A 21,315-nucleotide genomic window follows, 5' to 3' on the forward strand; every position below is an offset into this window, starting at 1 on the left:
TCAGTTGCCCAGGTTCATGTCTGCACCGTGAATGAGCCAAACCAGACGGAAACAGACAGCAAGGAATCCAGTGCCCAGCAGATCCCCCAGGGCAGTGAGGTAGGGGATGGAGAAATTATCAGGATCCAAAGCCTTCCTCCACATCAAGCGCACAATGAGGTCGGCCACGTAGAGCAGGATTCCCACCTGAAGAGGCAACACAGGCACTACTGTGAGTAACAAGAAAACAACGCACAGCCTCCATCAGCTCACAGGCAAAATGTTGTGGCCATGGTCAAAATGAGACGACCACAGCCAATGTGCCAGAGCTAATGAGCATCTCTAAGACGTCTCCACCTCATCAGAGGATCAGTGTTTCTCTGCAGGATGGAGTTGCATCATATGGGTATAGCTGGCTTTTGCATCCCTGCAAACCCTACTGGCCCATGCCCCTGGGCACTGCATGGCCCTTGGGCACCAGCTGTCCTGGTGCAAGGACCACAAGTCAACTGTTCATCAGCATGGGCCAAAAACAGAAGTCTGTCAACACCAAAAGCATCTCTCAACTCCCACTTCCCATACCATGAATGCTCCTATTAAATCCAGCAGGAACAGGACTGCTGCAAATATGCATGCAAACTCAAAGTATAAGTTTGTGGCCAGATTCTTTTCTCCTCATCTTCCTTTTTTTTTTTTTTTTTTTTTTTCTCCATTAGAAATTCAGATCTCATCTACTTTGTTTTGCCTAATCTCAGTAGACAACGGGAGTTTGAGGCAGTTTTTACATCAAAGTCATCCCAAGCAGCACTGACACGTTAAAAAGAGAAAAACATTTCTATTTTTCATCTCAACAATTTCAAAATCTTCGCTGTGATTTCTTTTAATTCCTATTTAGCTCCTGATTCTGATGAACAGATGGAGGAAAAAAAAATACTTCTCTTAAAGATTAAAGACCGTCTAGTTAATTGAATTAAGAGGGGAGAGAGAGAGTTTGCTCTCTGCTTCTGTGGTCCCTCCATAGGAGACCACAACCAAATAGGAACCAAAGGCAGAGATGGCAGTTCTAAGGGCAGGTGGGAGGAGAGACAGAGGGTGCAAATTAAATAAGCAGAATCACAGAAACTAAAGCTGGATAAAAACTAAAGGGTGTTATATAGTCCTCCTTCCATTTGAAACCCACAATGCCATGTTTCGTTCCTAGTGACCATAGAGAAAACATTAATCTGTCTCTTCCTACAGAAACTCAGCAGTTTAAACAAATGCTGTTACCAGGTTTTTCCCAAGCCTCTCTTCCTTAGACCAGCGAACCCCACTCCATTCAATTCTAAGGTCATATTTTCTGGGCCTCTGATGTTTCTCTCTGGGCTTCCTCCAGTTGACCCAAACTTCCCCCCCTCATTCTTTCTGGTTGCATTTATAAATTCTAATGGAGAGAAAGAATGAACCAGGCTGAGCACATTCTGGACTCCCTGGGAGTCTTCCTGGGTCAGCGGCGTTGCTGGGATTCTGCTCTTTACTCTGTCATTTATTCAGCCTATTTTCACACTTGGCTTTGGTTGAGGAGTTACCTCAGTGAATAAAGAAAAGAATAAATGTTTTCCTTTGCAACTACAGCTGTGGTGCCGGGCTTAGGGTTGTGCAAAGGTCAAGAAAAGCCGATTGTTTACACATGCAAGGAATTTACCCGTGGACACACAACTGTTTGTAAGGCAAAGCAAGAAGCCAGTTACCTCTCCCTGCAACCTAATGAATCACTGATTTAAAAGGGCAAGCAAAGCCAGAGCCTCTGTGACACGCACATGCATTTCTGAACAAGATGGCAAAGTTTACAGAGCAGTGAAAACAGTGAAAGGGAACAGGCAGAACAAACTGGATAACCATCCATTGCTGACCCAGAACCTTCGCTTTCAGAGATGAGCTTCCCAGGGCTGGGCCTTCCCTTCCCTACTGCCACATTTGGCCCTGTCCAAAGGGATCCCCGTGTCTTTACTGCGGTTTGTAAAGCTGGTTTCAAAACGAGTGAGGAAACCTGCTGGCGGGGGCTCATAGCCTCCCAATTGCTCCTTAGTGGGATGACCAGTCACAGCCTAGGAATAACTGGGGCTTAGAAATTCAAGGAGTGAATACAGTTAAAAAGATACAACGTACAGCAAGAGGTACCTGCTCGCAATGTTTCCCTGCTTAATGCAGCTCAGCTTATGATGGTAATTTGTTCCTCATCTCATCTCTAATCTCTCACTTAAAGGTAGTTGCACACCTATTGGAAAATGAGACCTTTGCAATCTGGGTGAAGTATTACTGGATGTACAGAAGATAGAGGATGCTATGCCTAAAATGAATGGAAGTGGGGTCATTGCTAGCAGCCTATCAGCCTGTCCAGCTAAGAATGTTTTGTTTTTGTGGTTTTGAGAGTTTGGGGCTTACCTGCAACAAAGCAGCAGTCAGATAAAACATCACAAAGGTGAAGGACAGAGATGTGTGGCCTCCTTGCAGCAGGTGGATGGTGTAGAGGAACACGAGGTGCCCTGGGACAACCAGGAGGAACAGGACTCGGGCTGACTTGGAATTCACCTCTGCAGAGGGCAGACAGAAACAGTGATCGCAGCGGCTGCAGGTGGTGGGGAGAGGACAGAACACGGCTGCTTGATGTAGTGCTGATAGGCAGAGTTGGGGCTGTCCCCTCCCACTAGACACATTGCTAACGCCTTTGCAGCAATTTAGAGCATCTGCAGCATCAAACCAGCAGTTCTGTCTGTCACTAAAAACTGTGCCAAAGACATGCTCCATGCTGATCCTCTCACTCGCATCTTTCACTCCTCTTCAGCAGCTCTCTGCCTCCCACTGATCCTGCTCTGTTTTGCTGGCAGCCCACTTCCCCCAGTTTTTAGTCTGCTCTCCAGCAATAACTCCCAACCTAGCAGGGAAAATCAAGGGGAACCTGAAATCTGAAAGGACAACTGACTGAAATCCACTTTTGCTGATGTTTATGTTTATCCATTACTGAAGATGGAGGAATTGTTGATTTTCAGCAAAGTTATGCTCTATTTGCTCCCCTTTCCACACTTGATGGTTCTAGGCTGGCCATGGGTAAAACAACCTTCTGGGACTCCTTTTCAATTACTTTAAGTGCTCCCTGAAGAGCAGTTTCTTACGTGTTAAAGAGCAAGTACGGGTTGATGGATTAATGGTTGGACTTGATGACCTTTGAAGTCTTTTCCAACCTTAATGACTCCATGATTCTAAGTACACAGAAAAGCTTTTTTTTTTTTTTTTTTTTTTTTTCCTCCAAGCTCCCACTGCACAGACGTTGCTCTTCAATCTGAGGACCTTCCCTGAAAGGGAGAAAGGGAGTTCTGCCTTTGAAACCCACCTAGTCCTTCTCCAACCAGGCTGGATAAAGGAGCTATCTGTGATGACGGGCCTTGAGACATGGACACCTAGGTTTCAAGGTCTACCTGATGAGAAGAATGTGGTGCATGGATTGGGCCAATTCTGCCTCATCTTGTATGGCAAAACTCCAGGCATGCTCCAGAAATGTAGGAATGTGGAAATACGGCTGGCCTGGATGGCGACCAGATTCCCTCCAACACCTATGAGGACAAAACAGTAAACCTGTAAGCCACCTGTACTGCAGCAGGAAATCCAGTCTCAAACTTAGCCCAAGATGTGTCATTCACTTACAAACTGTCTGAGGACAGCAGTGAGAGAAGGGGAAAATCTGATCCCACTTGTTATGGTGATGCTGTGCTATTCACCTGACAGGAACAGCTTTTGAAAATAAAGAAGGCTCCAGTGACCATCTCCTTCTAAATGCTTTATTGGAAATATTTTCCCTGACTTCCCAGCACCAGCAGCAGATGCAACGTGGCTTCTGAAGATGATGCAATTGCACCTGGTTTGATGCAGTCTGTGAGCAACACCTGGGGAAAGCAGTGCAGGCAGTGGCAGCTGCCACTCATGGTCACCAGCCAGAGAACCATCATTGTTTAAAAGATAACAAACATGGAGAATGATTATGTGTCTGTCTAAAGGCATCCGACACACTTGTCAAATGAGAAGAAATCATACGAGAATGAATCAGAGCCCAAATATGTTAGGTAATTAAAAGGCAATTAATTCCTTCCAGATTGATTAATTCCAGCAAACGTGAAAATGCTGCTGTATTTTTTCAGTGGAAAATAGAGGGCTGATGATCTGTGGAGCAAATCTCCACCACCCTGAGTGTGTGCAGGGTAGAAATGACAAAGAAAATTAACAGTGAGCCAGATTCTACAGGCCTCTCACAATTTCCCTGCCTTGCAGAAGGAAATACCCCACTGTTAAATGTGAGATTGACCTGAGTGGAATTGAAGGACGGGAGCTTTCTGAAATACACTTTGCAGGATTCCCCTACACATGGAAAGCACAGAACTACCTGTACAAAAACACAGAGCACCACGTAACTGAGAGCAGCTCTGCCAAACAGTCCACCCAACACCATACATTGGTGTCTGGGTCAGCCATTGTTCAGCAGAGCTGCTGTTGACGTACTTTCTTAATCAAGCTCTTTGGCTAACCATGCTGGAAAGAGATTGTCAGCAAGGCGTCTGTCTTCATGCAGATCCAGAAGGTGACAGCTGGGTGACACCCTCTGACACTGCAAGAGGACACCGTGCTCTGGCAGTGGCACGAGGCCAAGCCTTCCCTAGGAACGTGGGTTTTCCCTGAAATGGGTCTACAAGAATTCTGTAATGGCAGAAAAACAACCCAGTGGATCCTCTGAGAGGCCAGGATCCTGGTAGTTTATAGTTATGCATTCATGTTTGTGTAAGAGAATTGTGAGGCTTCATACAAATATAAATATACACGCCAAATATATTTTTTATATATACAAAATATATAATCTATATATATCATCTTGTATACATACACACACATCTATAATCTTAATATATTAATCTTCATCAACAACCTGTAATAGCGATGATTGCACAGCTCAAATTGCTGAGTGGAGAGAGACATAGTAAATAGATTTATTGTGACATCCGTAGCAGGTATGATATTATGAAAGTGAAGGTGTCAGCACTGCTATCACAGATACCCATCAGATGCTGTTAATCTTTTCAACAGCTCTATCATTTTTCAGACCTGCCTGCTATTTTGCACCAGAGACAATTCAAAATACAAATAAGTAGGGATGTAATGGGGACCAGTAGCTTCACTTCCACTGGTGATGGGAGAGGGACTTGAACATGGACCTCTGTGTAGGGTCAACAGTGGATAGCATAACCCTTGAGAAGAAGAGGGAGGAATAAATAAAAACATGCATATATTTTATGTTTATGATGTCCAACCTACCATTAATCACAGGTGTGAAAACTGCCATGCCTTCAAAGTTTGGGTCAGTTACAGTTTTGTCCAAGATGAGCCCACCAATGCTGTTAAAAAAAGGACAGGCAAAGAAGGTGGATCAGTCTCTTCCCCAGTGCAATTGCTATGGTGTGAAAACAGCACAGAGAGGTGAGTTACTGCTTCCTCCCCACTGCCAGTGCTGGAACATTCCCTGTAGCAGATATTTACTCCTTTTACATCTGTTTTTACTGATAGATAGCCTTGCATTTTTTGTTCATGGCATAAGGAGATCAGGAACCTCTCCTTGAGCAAAACCGATACTAGCCAGGGAAGCTTTATCATCCTTGCCAAACTACTTCTAAAGCTCTTACTGATCTTAGCAGGGTTTTAAAACCATCTCAGATCTCAGCTGGGTCTGAATGATGTAACATGGGGGGGGAATGAACCAGTCTTCATTTACAGCTGGATAAAGATGAGGCTGAAATCTGACTGTTTGCGATGGTCATCATCAGGCTTTTAGGTTTCCTGGCTGGAACACATGATGTGTGAATGCATGAGTGCAATTTAAACTGATGACTCACAGTCATCTGGGAGCTCCGTACCTCCATTCTAACAGCCTGCTGGAGGGCCAACAATGGCTGAGAAGCACTGGATAAATAACCTTCTGCTGTTCCCTCCAGTTTTCCTTTCTGTGACTTTCTACATGAGCATGGGATCTCCCTGCAGCATGCCCACTCGTGTGAGTTTGGGGAAGCAGTTTGTTGCCTTACCTGCTGATGCTCATTGCAACAATGACAGGCTGCCATCCAGACTTCAAAACTTCAGCAAGGGAAGGACTTTGCTTGGCAATAGCAACCCACAGAGGGATCATGATAATGAAGACAGCACAGATCAGAGGTGAAAGGTATTTCATATCTGGCAAGGAAAAGAGATCTTGAATCAAACACTCCTGGCTTCACAGGTTGCCAAAATCATATTGAGTAAAGTCTGGAAGAAAGGCAGCAGGGCTCTGGCTCAGACTGGGAAATGTTAACAGAAAAATCACGTGAACTAAGATGCCCCCCACATGACCACTTCACTACACCACAGAAATCCATAATTAACCTCTGAAACTACTGCTAGAGGATGTTATTTGAAAATCAGCAGGATTCAAAGCAAGCTACGTTTGAAGATGAGCAAGTCTCCAACCTCATCTCTAACTAAGCAAGACAAAAAGTTACAAGCTTTCTGGCTTCAGGGTACAATTCAAACAGCAGGGCGAGGAGAGATCTCCCCTGTGTGCAAGCTGTACCACATTTAAGACAGCTCATGCCTTCACCTAAAACAAGAACTAATAGATACCTTTGGTGATAAGCTAGCACTCTCAGCAAGCAGCTGGCCTGCTTTATGGGGACAAATGCTCTCTTGAATGTATAAGCCAATTAAAGTCCAGGGTTTATTTCATTCTAGCTTACATATGTTTTCATTAGGAGCTTTTTCCATTCAGTAGGGCCATAACCTTGGAGTGACCTTTAGAAGCAAATGAATTAAAAAATAAATGTGTGTGCAGCACTAAAAGAAAATAAACATGACTCAGAAGCATGAGAAACACCTTCAAGCAATGGGGATGATGCCAAACCTTTTGATATAAAAATGTTTCTTCAACAAAGCTCTCCATCTGGTCTCTGTGCCGGGGCCAATGCCAGCAGGCTGTAACACAGACTTTGCAGGTAATCTGGGAGACTGCAGGCTCTAAGCGTGCATTTTTCAAAACGACACTGCCAGGGCCTTGGGCTACCTGAGCAGCATTGATTTGATGATATCTTCCCCAGATCAAGGGCTCTTACATAAAGAGATGTGCTCTTTAAATGTGGCTTTGGTCAGCGCTGAAATGCAACCACTTCTGGCCGCTGTCCTGTCAGTGCACTTACACACCTGGAGTCACTTAGGATGGATGGGTTGTAGGACGTTTAGCTGCTGTGCTGGGTCTCCTACCCCACTCTTATAGTGTGGAACAATTAATTACTACACACTGGGGAGGGAAGTGGATTTATTCAACTGCCAACAATGCTGCCTCTCTTCTACCTGCCTCCCTTCCTGCTCTCAACAGCCAGGTGTCTGCGTGCACTGTATTACTCGTATCAAGAGGCTGAAACTATTTAAACTACTCTGAAAACATCAGAGGCGCTTCTCTGGTCACAGCCACAGAGGTTATTGTGTTGTTCTGCCATGTGCTCCGTGGGAGATATTATCAGAAGCACAGCAATGGAAAGACAAATTAACCTCACGGGGCAGTGTGATGGCATCATGGAAAAACCCTAATAAAAAAAGTGCACCTCTGAAGCTTAAGGAGAGCTGGGTGGAAGTGATCCATGGGCCTCTCCCTGCAACGTGTGCTCCCTCACTCAGTGGCACATGGAAGGAGTTATGCAAACTGGGAACAGCTGCTGTGCTGCTTCTGCTCAGAGGCTGAAGCAACAGTTTAAATTTCAAATGGTATCAAGCTTGCTGGATCTTTTTATTTTCCTGTTCCTCTTCTAGGTTACGCTCACGGTAAATAGCTGAGCACTTTACAAGCACATATGACCAAGCTGCAACATATTTTGAGTTTTTCAGCAACAACAGGTGCCCAAGCCTCTGCCAAATATCAGCACAGCCAGCCTCACAGCCACAACTCCTATAGAGTCCTGGGAGAATGACACGATCTCCCCAAATCCAACATGGCATTACCTCGTTCACCCATGACTCTCCACATAAGATAGGAAAATATTCTTACAAATACCAAGACCCTGAAGTAGCTTTGTGAGGAAGGGCTTGCTACAAGCCACACAGAAAGCAGTTATGCTGGACTTGTGATACATGCAGGAAAAGTCAATGTCACACATGTCAACCTCCTGCTCGAAAGCAATACAATAAATGTTGGTCACATCTTTGAGAATTCCCAGTTGTGTTTCTTCATCTCTGCCTTCTAGTTCACAACTGAAAGAGTGCCTTGAAAAAAATGTCTGTGGTCATTTTCTCACCCGTGGCATAAGAACCTTCACTCTGAAACGTGAAATGGCTGAGTACCCTCCAATAATTCAGCAAGGACTCAGTACCTATGTACTTGAAGAGCGTACTGCTGATTCCTGCCAGCAGGGAAAGGGTTATCAGGTCTCCAAGGCTTGCTGCTATGGGTGTGGCGATGTTGTCCGGGTTGATCCCAACTTTCCTGGCTCCGATGATCACACCAATCATCACCAGACCTAGAAAAGACACAGAGCAGGCATCAGAGGGAGCAACCTGCCGTCTTTCACCCTGGAACTGCTATTCTGGCTCCCAGAGGGACATGGGGTTTGGAAAAAGCAAGCAGCAGATTGCCCATAGTCGTACTGTGCAGCTATAGCCAGGAATTCATCTTCTTGCTTTCACCGGTCTGAAGGGCATCACTCTGCCCTTATGAAGTTCACCAAAGGCCCACAGGCACACAGGCAAATTCCAGGGATCAAAGGAGATACTAGCAGGCAGCCCAAATGAGCAGCTCCTCTCCTGAGTAGCCTAATCTCTGCTGCCTTGAAGCAGGACCAGGCACGAAGCAGACTCACAGATAAGCACACAGCAGGCACGCAGCAGTCTCCTGGTGCCATCTCCTGCTCAGGATTCCACAGCACAAATATATTTTCCATATTAGACCATCATTTTGGAGAGTTTCAACCACACCACCAATGAGAAGCAAGCTTTCTTAAGTTAATGAAAAGCCTGACTCAGCCTTTCAGTCCAGCCATCAGACTGAGCCCTCACAGCCCAGAGCCTCTAGTGCACAGAATGGCTTATGTTGGAGAAGATCTTAAAGATCATTTAGTTCCAACCCCCTGTCGTGGGCTGGCCGCCACCCCCACATCGGGCTGCCCAGGGCCCCATCCAACCTGGTCTTGAATGCTTCCATTCCTCCCTGGCCACAGACCCACCAGTTTCCCATCACACACACCCACACTGTGACCAAGTCCAGAGTGCAGACTAATGCTGGCTGTTTTTAACGACTGCCTCATGCAGCGTTTCTCGTTAAAAGCATCTACAATCACCCTTTGACTCCCTCTCCAGCACATGCACTTGCTCTATTTGTCCCTTTCCCTCGGAAAACGCATGGTACCCAACCTGCTAGTTCCCTCCATTCAGAGTGTCATGCTGCCCTCACATGGCAGACCCTCAAAATGATCAGAGCCGATCTTCAACGATCAGAGCAGCTCCTCCCCATCCAGCCCACTCTACAGGCAGGGTCAGCCAAGGTTCAGAGGCACAGGGGCAGCCACAACCCTCTGCTGTCCATCCTGAGCATGGTCTGGAGCTGTTTGCTAGCAAACTGTCTCAATATTCAGCTTTGTGCACAGCATTAGCATATCCCCCCTCTGAAAAGCACAGTGCAGATGGCTAACATGCCACTAAAACCAAACTGAGACAGCATGTGCATGTGAGTTCACCCACCCACCCACAGAATCATTAAGGTTGGAAAAAACCTCCAAGATCTTCCAGTCCAACCATCCTCCTATCACCAATATTGCCCACTGAACCACGTCCCTCAGTGCCATGTCCACATGGATCCTGAACACCTCCAGGACAGTGACTCCATCACTGCCTAGGCAGCCTGTTCCAATACCTCACCATACTTCTGGATAAGTAAAATCCAACCTGAACCTCCCCTAGTGCAACTTAAGGCCGTTCCCTCTTGTTCTATCGCTGTTAACCAGGAGAAGAGCCCAATCCCCAACTTGCCAGTATATATTTATATACACATATTGTGGTTTTGTGCCTATCAGGTAACATTGCTGCTGTGGAGGCCAAGAGCCCAGCAAATAGATCCCAGGAGATGAGAAGCGAGGACAGGGTGCGGAAGAATTAAAAGCAATGGGCATGGGACTAATGCTCCACACACACCTCATCCCCATGCCAGATAGAACACAGATTGCAGCCGAGCCAGCGGGACAGATGGGACAGATTTTCTGCACCATGTTGGATGTGAGAAACCAAAATGACTCACCGAGAGAAAGTGCAGCAATGAAGGCCGTGGTCACACTGCTGGCACACAGCACGGCTGCCTGGCTCAGCTCTACAGAGCCCTTGGAGATGGCTCCCAGGATGACGGCAGCAATGGCAGCCAGGAGTCCCACCACAGTGGCCTGGACCTGGAGGCCAAAGGACAACTGGTGAGCAATCAGCTGTATCTGCTGCCCACCTCTGTGTGACCGCAGCATTTCCGCACAGCCAGGAGGGCACATAAAATCTTGCAGAAATGCTGATTGCCTGTGTATTTAAGCAGCATCCCTGTGAGGCTCTGCTACACTCAGAAAGAATCCTGACAAAGTTTGGAGAAAAACGGTGCAGGACTGTAAAGGGCAGATAACACTTCAGCAAAGGACACTGAGTCCATCAGCAGAGGAATAGCTCTGGTCAGCACAGAAATGGGCTCCTCATCAACACAGCACTCCCAGCAAGCTGAAAGCTGTGGAAGGAGATAAGGGAAAGCACACAGACGCATGCTGCAAGCACTCTGGCCTTCCACGTGAAACCTTCTGGGCTGGTTGCTGGATTGAAACAAGCAGAAAGAGCTCGTTTCTCTCATCTCTCCCCTCCTGCCCAAGGCTGACTCCCAAACACTGCCATACAAACACGACACGCTTTATCCAGGGGCTGCTGTGAAACAGGGACTGTGCCGCAGCTCTCCCTACAAAAGGAGGTTTTTCATTATTCCAGTTTGTCCACAAAGGCAACGCGTGTCTGGATCTGTTTTGCCTCTGAATCACAAGCTCCAGGGATACACAGAGTTTTATTGGAGGCCAAGTCCCAGGCTCTGCTGGGTTCTGTTGAGAATATCTGCCCCAAATCAACAGCTCCAGACTCAGAACTGATGGGAACAGATGCTGTCAGACCATGACACAACAATCAAAAAAGGCTTTCTTCCTCTCCCAGCTTTAGTGACTCACCTGGATAAGGGCTAAATTGCAGGTGGCCATTTTCCACTGCTTCTGAGCATCATCCATCTGTCCAGTGTTAGCCTAGGAGTCAAGAGATACACTCTGAAAACCCACCCTGGGATACAGGCGGCTGCTGAAGGCGGTTTTATCCTGTCCAGGTCACTACAAAAGCAACCAAATCCCAAAGCTGACAACGGTGGATCTCTGGCTCTATCCCATTTATGTGTCACAAGGATCCAGATATCAGCAACTGGCCACACAGGGATTAATTCACCTTCAAAGCAGACAGAAATTCTATGTTCCATTTACAAAATGAGGGCAAATTATTATTTTAACATCCCTGGTTTCTACTTTGCAAATGTTGGCTTGTCTTATATACAATGTGTTACATAAAAGCAGCACCTCCTGATGACTGTTCTTCCTCCCCAGCCACCACCACCCACCACCTTGTGAGCACTCACAGCAGTAGAGAGCCTGGATGCCAATGTCATCTCCAGATTACCCTTCAGGCCAACCAAGGCAGGAACCAGGATAAAAACTTCTGTAATTGTCCGAAACACCTCCCAGTGCTAGAAAGGGAGAAAGGGATAGAAACAACCTCAGTTATACAGACAACTTCGGTGCTGTTTCAAAGGGGAGTGGGTTCCCATCTCACTGCATGCCCTATAGGCGTCTGCTCTACACATCTGGGCAGATGTTGCATTCTGGAAGTGAAAGAAACAATTTTCAGCGCTCTTTCTGATCTCATGCACAGCCCTCATGTCTCCTGACAGGGTAGGAAACTTCTTCGTGGGGGAATAAGCAGATTTTGGAAAGCCCCACATTTAAAAAGTGCCTTTATAACATTAGCCAGGAACAACATGAAAAATAATGAAGGTTCACAAGCCAAACAAAATACAGCATGCCCTCCATCCTTTGTACTGACATGAGATTCACTAGTAATGCCTGTTGCTATCCAGATTCATGAGAACAAACACAGATCTGGAAATGATCTGACGGCAAGAAGCCACGTCTGCCTTTCCTTACCAAATCTCTCACTAAGCATCTAAGGCCGCTGGTGGGAGTGAAAGTCTTTTTTGCATCTCTTCTCCACTGGCAGTTCCTAAATCTTCCTGTTACACGCACACTCTCAGCATAGCTGGAAAAAGGATTTTGAATTAAGATATCCCGTAATCCCAAACCATTGGATAATCATTCTTTCTCTGAAGCTGAACTATACAAACTCCTGAATCAGCTGCAACACCAGAGATGATCAGAAACCTTAAGAAAGTCTTCTGACTAACATACATCTTTTCTCTAGCACATCTACCATGCAGTGCCTTTCAGTAGAGTTCATTTACTCCCTGTGCATTCAAGAATGCTGCAAAGTCACACTGTTGCCAAAGCTCACATTGGGATGGGACTGCAGAACAGAGCTGCTCAGTATGAAGCAAAACCAACCAGCCCAACATCTAAGACAGAAATACAAGAGAAAAAGAGCAGCTGCATTGATTTAGACTGAACACCCACCTGACCTATCCTTATCTCCAACAGCGGTCAAATTCAGACGTACAAAACATCTGATCTGCTGCAGCACCCTGAGCTGGGGGGGCTTCTGTGCCATCAGCAGCACTAGAAGGATTGCTGCATTGAGTGTTGTGATCAAGTGGCATGGTGGTGAAGGGCTGATGGTTGCACTCAATGATCTTGTTCTTTCCAACCTCAATTCTATGATTCTATGATTTCTCTTTCAGATACTCATTTAATCGCACCCCTCCAGCCCCTATGCCATCCTGTGGCTTAGCTACACATTATGCAAAAGATCACATCCTTTCATCCATTCTGGATTTGTCACTGGCTGGTTTCATACAAAGATACTGAATTCTGATGCTAAAGGACAAATAATGCCAACAACTCAGATCTCAGCTCACCTTTTTCACATCCCTTCCCACCCCTGGAGATGGGACAGACCCAACAGATGTCAACACATTCTCCCCATCAGGCTGTTGGGAAATGTACTCAGGGCATAAGGACGTGCAGTGTTTTGCTTGGACTGTGCCAGGGGAAGCTGTGGGAAGCAGTGGTGTGGCTGCCTGCTGGGAACACTTAACAACATCCTTCGAGTCAATAGGAATGAAAGAGGGGCTGAGCCAGCCCCAAACATGTGGTGCAAGACAGCCCTCAGGGGTGCAGATAAGAGGGGAACATTGTTACAGATACACATTTCCTTTCAGTGGTGACCTGGAAAGTAGCATTTCAAAATGTGAAAAGTAAATAACAGACAACACAACAAGAGATACCTTACCTGACACTTTGGTTTGAATTTGTTAACGTGGTACTTAAATACCTGAGAGAAGGGGTGGACATCTCTTAAAGACACAAATTCCCCTCACCCCTATCTCTCTCATTAGGAATAAAGATCACATCTTTGACATTTTTGAAAGAAAGGAGAGCAAACAGCTCACAGCCACAATGCAAAGAAGCCCAATCACTTAAAACACACAAACGTGGACATCTGTTGCATACTTTGCACATAAAAAGATACATAAGTAAGAAAGACACAAACTCAACTCTTTGTATTTTATGCACGGGTCACTTTCAGGCAACATGACTTCATTGTATTAATGTAAGCTCCAGTCTTTGTGTTAATGATGAATTTTCCTTGTCTCAAGTCATCGCAACAGAAGGCTTAGCATCTGAGGTATGATTTTTTGGGATGCTACCTTACATATAGTTACACTAAAAGGCTTTGAACAACTAATAAAAAAAGCATAACTGTACTAATTACAAAAAAAAAAAAAAAAAAAAAAAAAAAAAAGCTGGTTTAATTGTTTCCATTTTAGTCTCATTAGTGACTCACTAGGTGCCTGAGGACAGATTCATGATGATTTATACCACAGTAGCCAGGACTGCGTTGTGTTAGAGACTGCAGAAATGCAGGATGAGCAGCAGGTCCCCATGCCATCCCTGTGCAGGGCTGACAGGAGGAGCAGTGATGTGGCACAGTGTAACCCTAGTGGTCTGTCCCTGTGCTGCCCTCAGTCCCAGCTATGCTGTTACTTCTCCTGGGGCACCCATCCTCTCACAGCAGCAGCAACAAAGGCTCATAGGTTTGTCATTGCCCTGAACAAGCCAACGAAACAGCAAAAAATCCTGGATTGTAAAATACAAGCGAGGGCTTTAATCAACAGAGAATAGGGATGTCTTATGCCTGTGACTTCAGTTTGGATGTGTCCCAAGGCAGTGAAAGGGGAGAATGAAATGGAAACTTTCTCCTGGATTGTCTGGTTTGAAATCTGGTTGTCCAACTTCAACCAGACTCCTCACCTGAGAAAACAGCAAATGGCCATTGCTTTCGGCACCGTTTTGTTACGGTGTGGGAGACCCAGATCCAAGCTTTGGTGTTTCTTGATTTGACAGAAATTGCTTAATTCCTGCAAGATTTGACACAGATAAGTGTTTTCCACTTGGCACTACTGCTTGTAACATTAGTTTGCAAATGGAGCTAGTCTGACTCCCAGCACAGATCCACTGTATCTCTCAGTAACAAAACAAGAGCAGCACCAAACTCACACGTATGCACGAGATACCATCTTTGAGCTTGCTCACAGACAAGGTGTTTTCTAAGAATATTTTGCAGTGAATGCACACAGGGCAAAGCATCCCTCCATCAAATCATCCCCTGGAAAATGGGCAGATCACAAGCTCCTGCACTCACTGCCATCTGCAGAGCGATGCTGTGACTCTTAGAGCACTAGCTCCCTCCTCTGGGAGCTGAATCCATCGACTGATGGCTTCTATTTAATTGGAAACACCTTCACCAAAAAAATACACTTACTATTATCGTGCTTCCTGCATGACCCCATTTCTAAGAGTCTAGCAAGCAAATCCACAAAGCAGATTGCTCTCTGCTATTTTAAAAGATGTATAATGTAGGAATACAAGGCTTATGTTTTCCATCAGTTTCAATACAGTCACAACTTTAACAGAGCACACTTCTCAACAAGGGCATTGGATTTCTTTTAACAAAGACCTATTCACCTGCCAAGGGTATGGAGCAGCTTTGTACTACATCTTTATCCTTCCCTGAGATACCTGGCCAAAGATAACTGCTAACAATTAACATCTTGGGAAGTTGGAGAACTTCTGTAATGCTGCAAGACAGGTCTGTGCCTAAGCGCTGCACAACAAGGTGGAGATGACAAACACAGCATAGCAACAGCTGTGCCACTCCAGTTAACCCTTCTTTGATATTCCTCATATTCTCCTTTATTCAACTTCATTTCTTCCAGTGCAAGAAAGAACATCAAGGTATTGTCTTTCCAAACACCCCCACGTCCATATTTAGCTCCTGCTGTGGTACTAATGCCAGAGAATCCAATGTACTCCAGTGAACTCAGACTGCAGGATATATCCTTGGGAAGCTCTGCCAGCTTTTTGATTTGCAAATCCACTGGCATTAGATGCCTAAAGTAGATCAGATTTTGCATTTCTATTTGTGCCACTGGTACAAAGAAAAGATGGATGAGATGGATTCTTGTTGTGGGCACAGAAATGTAAGTTCAGCACAACTCCTTGGAAATCAATGTAAGCGGCCCCAAATTTACACCCATCTCACAACGTGGCCAAGAAGCACTGTTTGCAGGCAATGCTTATCTCTTCACGCCGGCATGCCTGTCATCCTAGTATCTAAATACCTCCTAGACCAAAGATCACATTACATTTGCAAAGAACTGGAAGCATAAACTTGCCCATAAGTGAGGTAGTTAATAACAACCCCTGACTTATATCTTCATATCAGCCACTTTTGCAGGAAAGGATATTACCCAACAGGGACATTGGCTACAGGCTGATCAGCCATCACTGTAGGGTTTAGCTGGGCACAGTCAGTGAGCACCCAGCCTAAAAGCAGACCAGCTGAATGCTACTGTCCCACTTCACAAGCTGCCCATGGACTGACCTAGTAGAAGCCCAGACAGCATCCCTCTAGCACAGAACAAGCCTACTGGGCTGACTGGCTGCCAAGACCATACGCATTAAAAACAAACCAGCACAAATACTCAAAGTTGCCCACCCCTCTCTATTGAAGCTGCCTAACCACATGTACCTACTTGGACAACATCCATCAAGATCCCAGCAGCTACCATGCCCAAGCCAGCCAGAAGGAAGGGCACGAAAATCTGGGAGGCAATGGAGAACGACGTCTCTGGGAGAAATCCACTGGCTGACCTGGTTAGCTTGCAGGTGAAACCTCTCAGTTTCTGGCCATGAAAGCACAGCTCCAGTTCTAACTGGGTGACCACCATGGTCAGCCACTGCTACCCCATGCTCAGCAGGGCAAATGGGGGAGATCAAGACATCACATGGATCTTCCTGGTCATTCGCTCTGGAGTCAAAAGCAATGTTTTTCCTCAAGCTCCAACAACGATGCCAAACCGTTTTATCTTCTCCTCCTCCTAGGAGCACGTCCCGGGGGTTGCAGCGAAGGTATCCTCCAAAATTGGTTCAGCTGGGCTGAGCCCAGGTGGCAGCAAACTCGATGGCCACTATTTCTCCAAGTTATATCCAAGGGGGAATTATAAAAGATAAAAGAAGATCGTAGAGATGTCTGTGGACGAATAGAAATGAGCCCACACCCCATTCAGCTCCCACCACCTCGGTAAAAAACCAGTAAGACCTGCTCAGTCTACAGCACTGAAAGAGTGACAGGTCATGCAAGAATCCTTCAGTGTGCTCGAACGCACCAGTGTCCTTTCTCCTCAGGTTACATTTCTTGTCAGCCTACGGCTCGCCTTTGATACGACAGCTTAATATACAAACCCACTGCAAACCGTCCCCGCTTCCCTCACTCCCACCACAAGCGACGCTGAACTTTTCTCGCTGTCCCAGTGCCGAAAAGGTGGGGAGTTAACAACCAGATCCGCTCTGCTCTCCGCCAAGGTGAAGGAAGGTCAAGGAAAACACCAGTCCATATTTCTCCTGGGCTGACAACATCATGCAGGTCCCATCCGCAGGCGAGTGGCACAGCTGAGCAGACTGGAGAGGGGATCTGCCTTTCCAGACCCTGTCCCCCCTCGTCCCCTCTGCCTCTCAGCAGGATGAAACGATCGTGCTGTGCCAGCTGTACCTCTGAATGACTGGCTTTCAAGGGAGAAAAAAAAATCCAGAGAACCAGCCAATAAGCTTCAAAAGCGAACACCCTTATCTGCTGTCATCACTTCAACTTTCTGCTAGTTTGCAAAGGCCAAGATAAGAGTCATAGCTAGAGCTTATTTAAGGTAGCTCTGTAATCTCACTGCTCCACAGGCAAGGCAGAGAAAGGGCGCGCGTTTCCGGGGCATGCTGTGAGCAGGTCTCTCTTCCCTTCCTACAGCACAACACCCCTGTTCTGCATGCTCCCAGGAAGATATTGTCATCGAGGGGGGGGTCTCATCCCATAGTCTCTGTGGTCATACAGCTGACAAGCCCAAGCACCAGAGCTGCACCACGGCCACATATGGCCAAGGAATTTGTATCCTGCTCAGTGACAACTGAAGCGAATGCTGCAATTCAAAGTCAAGCATGAGGGGAAGAAGTCAGGGTGCGCTGTTGGTGCTCCTTTCTAACAACTAATTTGGGCAAACTAACTGGATCACAAAGTCAAAAAACTTAGAATGTAAGGGTACAGATCAGTTTAACAGAATGGCAACTGAGCTTTTTCACTATTCAAGTGTAGGTTCAAACCCAGCCATGCCCTACTGAAAGCAAACAAGTGAAAGCATATGTTCATGATCAAGTTTCTCAGGCCAGTTCAAATTCAATGTTTAAATTGCACCACCTTACTGACACATTTTGTGTTAATTATCCCCTTCCCTGATGCTCTGCAAAGAGATGTAAAAGATCAATGAGTCATGGACTCTGCCCCATGCCTGGGTCCCCAGAGCTAAGTGCATTAGCAGGGTTGGACAGAGCAAAGCATACTTCTGCCTTGTAGATAAACAGGGAACTAAGGATACCCTCAGCCACTGGGATGGCATGTTTCTTTTGGTCTGTCGTGACAAACCAATGCACCAAGCCTATGGGCTGGGATGGCACAGCACATCTCTGCACAGCAGGGTGGGAAACAGAAGCCACAAATGGAAACTGGTAGGATTTTGAGACAGCCCCAAAAGACTTCCCCTCACCTTGCTAGCTTGGCAAGTGTGTGCACCTCTTCCACCTAACCATAGTCTGGTGAGCTGAAAGCTAATACAGGGAGTATACTTCAGCTAATCTAACTGAAAAAAGTCCACAATAGCTGGAAGAGGGAGGTTAATAAAAGTCCGGTAGAAACCACATGTGACCTGATCCCTTTATGCCAGCCAGGAACTTGGAAGCAAAGGCATGAAGGCTCAGATCTGGTTAGAAACTGGAGACTTTGAGGAAGTGAAGAATAAAGAACAAACTCTGGGCAGCAGCCACGGCTTTACAAAGGTCTGATAACACACATAACTTATGTCACCATATGTGCCAACTGGATTGGCTGACAGGCAGCAACGCTAATTCAAAGGAAATATCAATGAGACCAAATGACTCAAACGACATTAAAAACCACAACCTGTTCCAAAGCTTCAATATGGCAGGGTTTATGAGTTTATCACGCTTCGGCTCTCTATTTCTAAGCAAGCACCATAAAAAGCTTTCGACCGATGAATCAGCATACAGACAGGTAATTGGTTCAGGTGACCTGTGCCTGTACGCTGCATCATTTCACTATGCTTTTAAGGAATCTCTGCTAAAGTCCCATGCCATTATTGCCAGGAAGGAGATGTATCACATTTTCCTGGCAAGGAGATGCGATGTATTTGCCCTGAGAAGTGTACTGCAAAGCAGCCGGGAAGAGATTACAACCAGCTGGGGAAAAAGTGCTCCTTGTGGCTGTACCACACTTCATAGCAAACCCTGGGGATGTGCTCTGCTGCCTTTCTCTGCACACAAATACCTCACCGGCCCTACCTCGAGGAACCAGCCAACAGGAGCATTGCTTCAGAGCAGCCAAAGTAGAAACAGTCTCATTGGTGGGGACCTCATCCTGTCCCATGTCTCCATATGCTGTGGTGGGGGGAAAAAAAAAAAAAAAAAAAAAAAAAAAAGCACAGAAAAGGCTTTGATTCCCTGATGAGACACATCCAAGTCTGTACTTATCCATGGAAAGTCACTGTGCTAACTGCCAAAGGCCTATTTTTCTAATGTGATGTTGCATGGTTTGATTTCCCAAGCTCTAAGAACTGACATGAAGCTTCCTTGCGAGCTCTTTATTTGCATAAACCAGAAACCAGATTTCTGCGGTTTCAGAGGAATAAGAGGTTTGTTTCACATTCTGTTTAAATTAGTGGTGCAGCCCTTCCTAAGGAAAAAAAACAAAATCACTCTAAAGGAAGAAAACATAAATCCATCTCCAGTTTCTCACTGCAATCTCACAATGGGAGGGAACGTGTATTTAATGTCAAAAATCCACAAGGAATGAGCGAGTCCAACCACTCTGGAAAGTAAAAACGAAAGTCAGAGACCTGCGCAAGACAAACAGCTGCTCGAGGCTCAGAATTCTCAGAACAGTCATAGACTGATAGTCGTACAATCACTAAGGTTGGAAAAGACTTACTAAGATCATCTAGTCCAAACATTAACCCATCACCACCATGCCTACTTTGTTTAAGGAGACCAAAGGTCTGCCGCTTGGTTCTCGACTTGCCCTGGTGTTCTCTGGAGTCGAAGTCTGCGGGCTATTGAGCACATGTTAAGGTCAGTTGAGGGCACTGTGTCACCATCCTTAAGCCTCTACAACTCTTCTAGCTTAGGGAGATCAGCCCTGGGCTAATAGCAAAAGAGCACTGCTCTAGATTTGTGAAAGTTGTCAGTACAAGCACAGCAGTTTCAGTATCACTGCATTTCATAGCTCAGGGCAGTCTGACCCAGCAGCTCACTGGTTAGATAACACGTGTTAGCAAAAGGCATGCAGCACTCAGAATCACCTACAGCACAAAGGCAATTTATAATCTAGGTATTAGCTGCAGTTGTAAATTGTCTATAATCCAGTGTTCATTGCTGTTATAAAGCTCTGCACTGCTTTGCCATGGGAGGCAAGGTCTGCTCCTAACAGTCACACAGTCTTCACTTACTATCTCCAGAGCAAATCCCCTACCTGCCCCATGCCAGGTGCACCAAATCAGCTTCCATCCCTTACCTGAACATAATCCAACACCATGCCTGCCAGGACCATGCCAAGCCCAGCCAGGAGGTAAGGCAGCAGCACCTGCAGGCAGATTGCCCCAGCTGACTCTTCCCGTGATTTTGCCATGGACGCTTTCTCCTCAGCCAACAGCTTCTGCTGGGCAGGCAGAGAGACATCCTCTGCTTCCTGGCTGCCAAGCCGGCTCTCTCTGTGTTTACCCTTGCCCTTTGCTTTGTGCCTGGGGCGCTCTCCATTCCTGGTTCTGCCCTCTTTTTTCCTCTGTCGAGCCTCCTCACCTTTCATGGTGCCTTTCTCGAATCAAGGAATTTTTCTGAAAAACAAAGTCAGAACCCATGAGATGATGAAAGAAGGAACAGGATGAATCAGGCACTGGAAACCCCCGGTATTTTACCCAGTCCACTAGCTTCAAGGCAAATCACACCTACTCCCAACACCCTAGATGCTCAACGACTCAGATGCTAGCACTTATTTTTACCTTCAAACCAAACCTAGAAGAGGACCTCAAAGACCATCTTGTTCCAACCCCCTGCCATGGATTAATTCCCACCTGTGGGATTAGGCTACCCAGGGCCCCATCCAGCCTGGCCTTGAATACCTCCAGGGATGGCACTTCCACAGCTTCTCTGGGCAATATCTTCCAGTACTTCACCATCCTCTGAGTGAAAAATTTTCCCCAACATCTAACCTAAACCATTTCCCCTTGTCCTGTCACTATTTCATTCCTCTCCAATCTCTCCTTCTATAACCACATCTCTCTTCCCAGGCCTGTGCTCACACCAGAGAGCGTTGGGCATCCTGCCTCCCATACTGGGAATACCCATAAGGCTGTGAAGGGTGCTGCGGGTGTTCTGGGCCCACCAGATCTCATGCTGGGGATGATGAGGACCA

At 46.2% G+C, this 21,315-nt stretch overlaps 1 protein-coding gene across 1 annotated transcript; it reads right to left on the bottom strand.

The window, feature by feature from the left end:
* On the bottom strand, nucleotides 1-20,709 carry SLC41A3 (solute carrier family 41 member 3; the record flags this gene model as incomplete). Its single annotated transcript, XM_079540283.1, has 10 exons — nucleotides 1-186; nucleotides 2,404-2,552; nucleotides 3,435-3,569; nucleotides 5,317-5,396; nucleotides 6,081-6,225; nucleotides 8,388-8,534; nucleotides 10,304-10,448; nucleotides 11,247-11,318; nucleotides 11,699-11,806; nucleotides 20,419-20,709. The coding sequence occupies 10 exons, from the start codon at nucleotides 20,707-20,709 to the stop codon at nucleotides 1-3; spliced, it is 1,458 nt and encodes a 485-aa protein (XP_079396409.1).
* Nucleotides 20,710-21,315: the final 606 nt, after the last annotated feature.

This window comes from Tetrao urogallus, assembly GCF_951394365.1.
Source record: "Tetrao urogallus genome assembly, chromosome: 10".
Lineage (NCBI taxonomy): Eukaryota > Metazoa > Chordata > Aves > Galliformes > Phasianidae > Tetrao > Tetrao urogallus.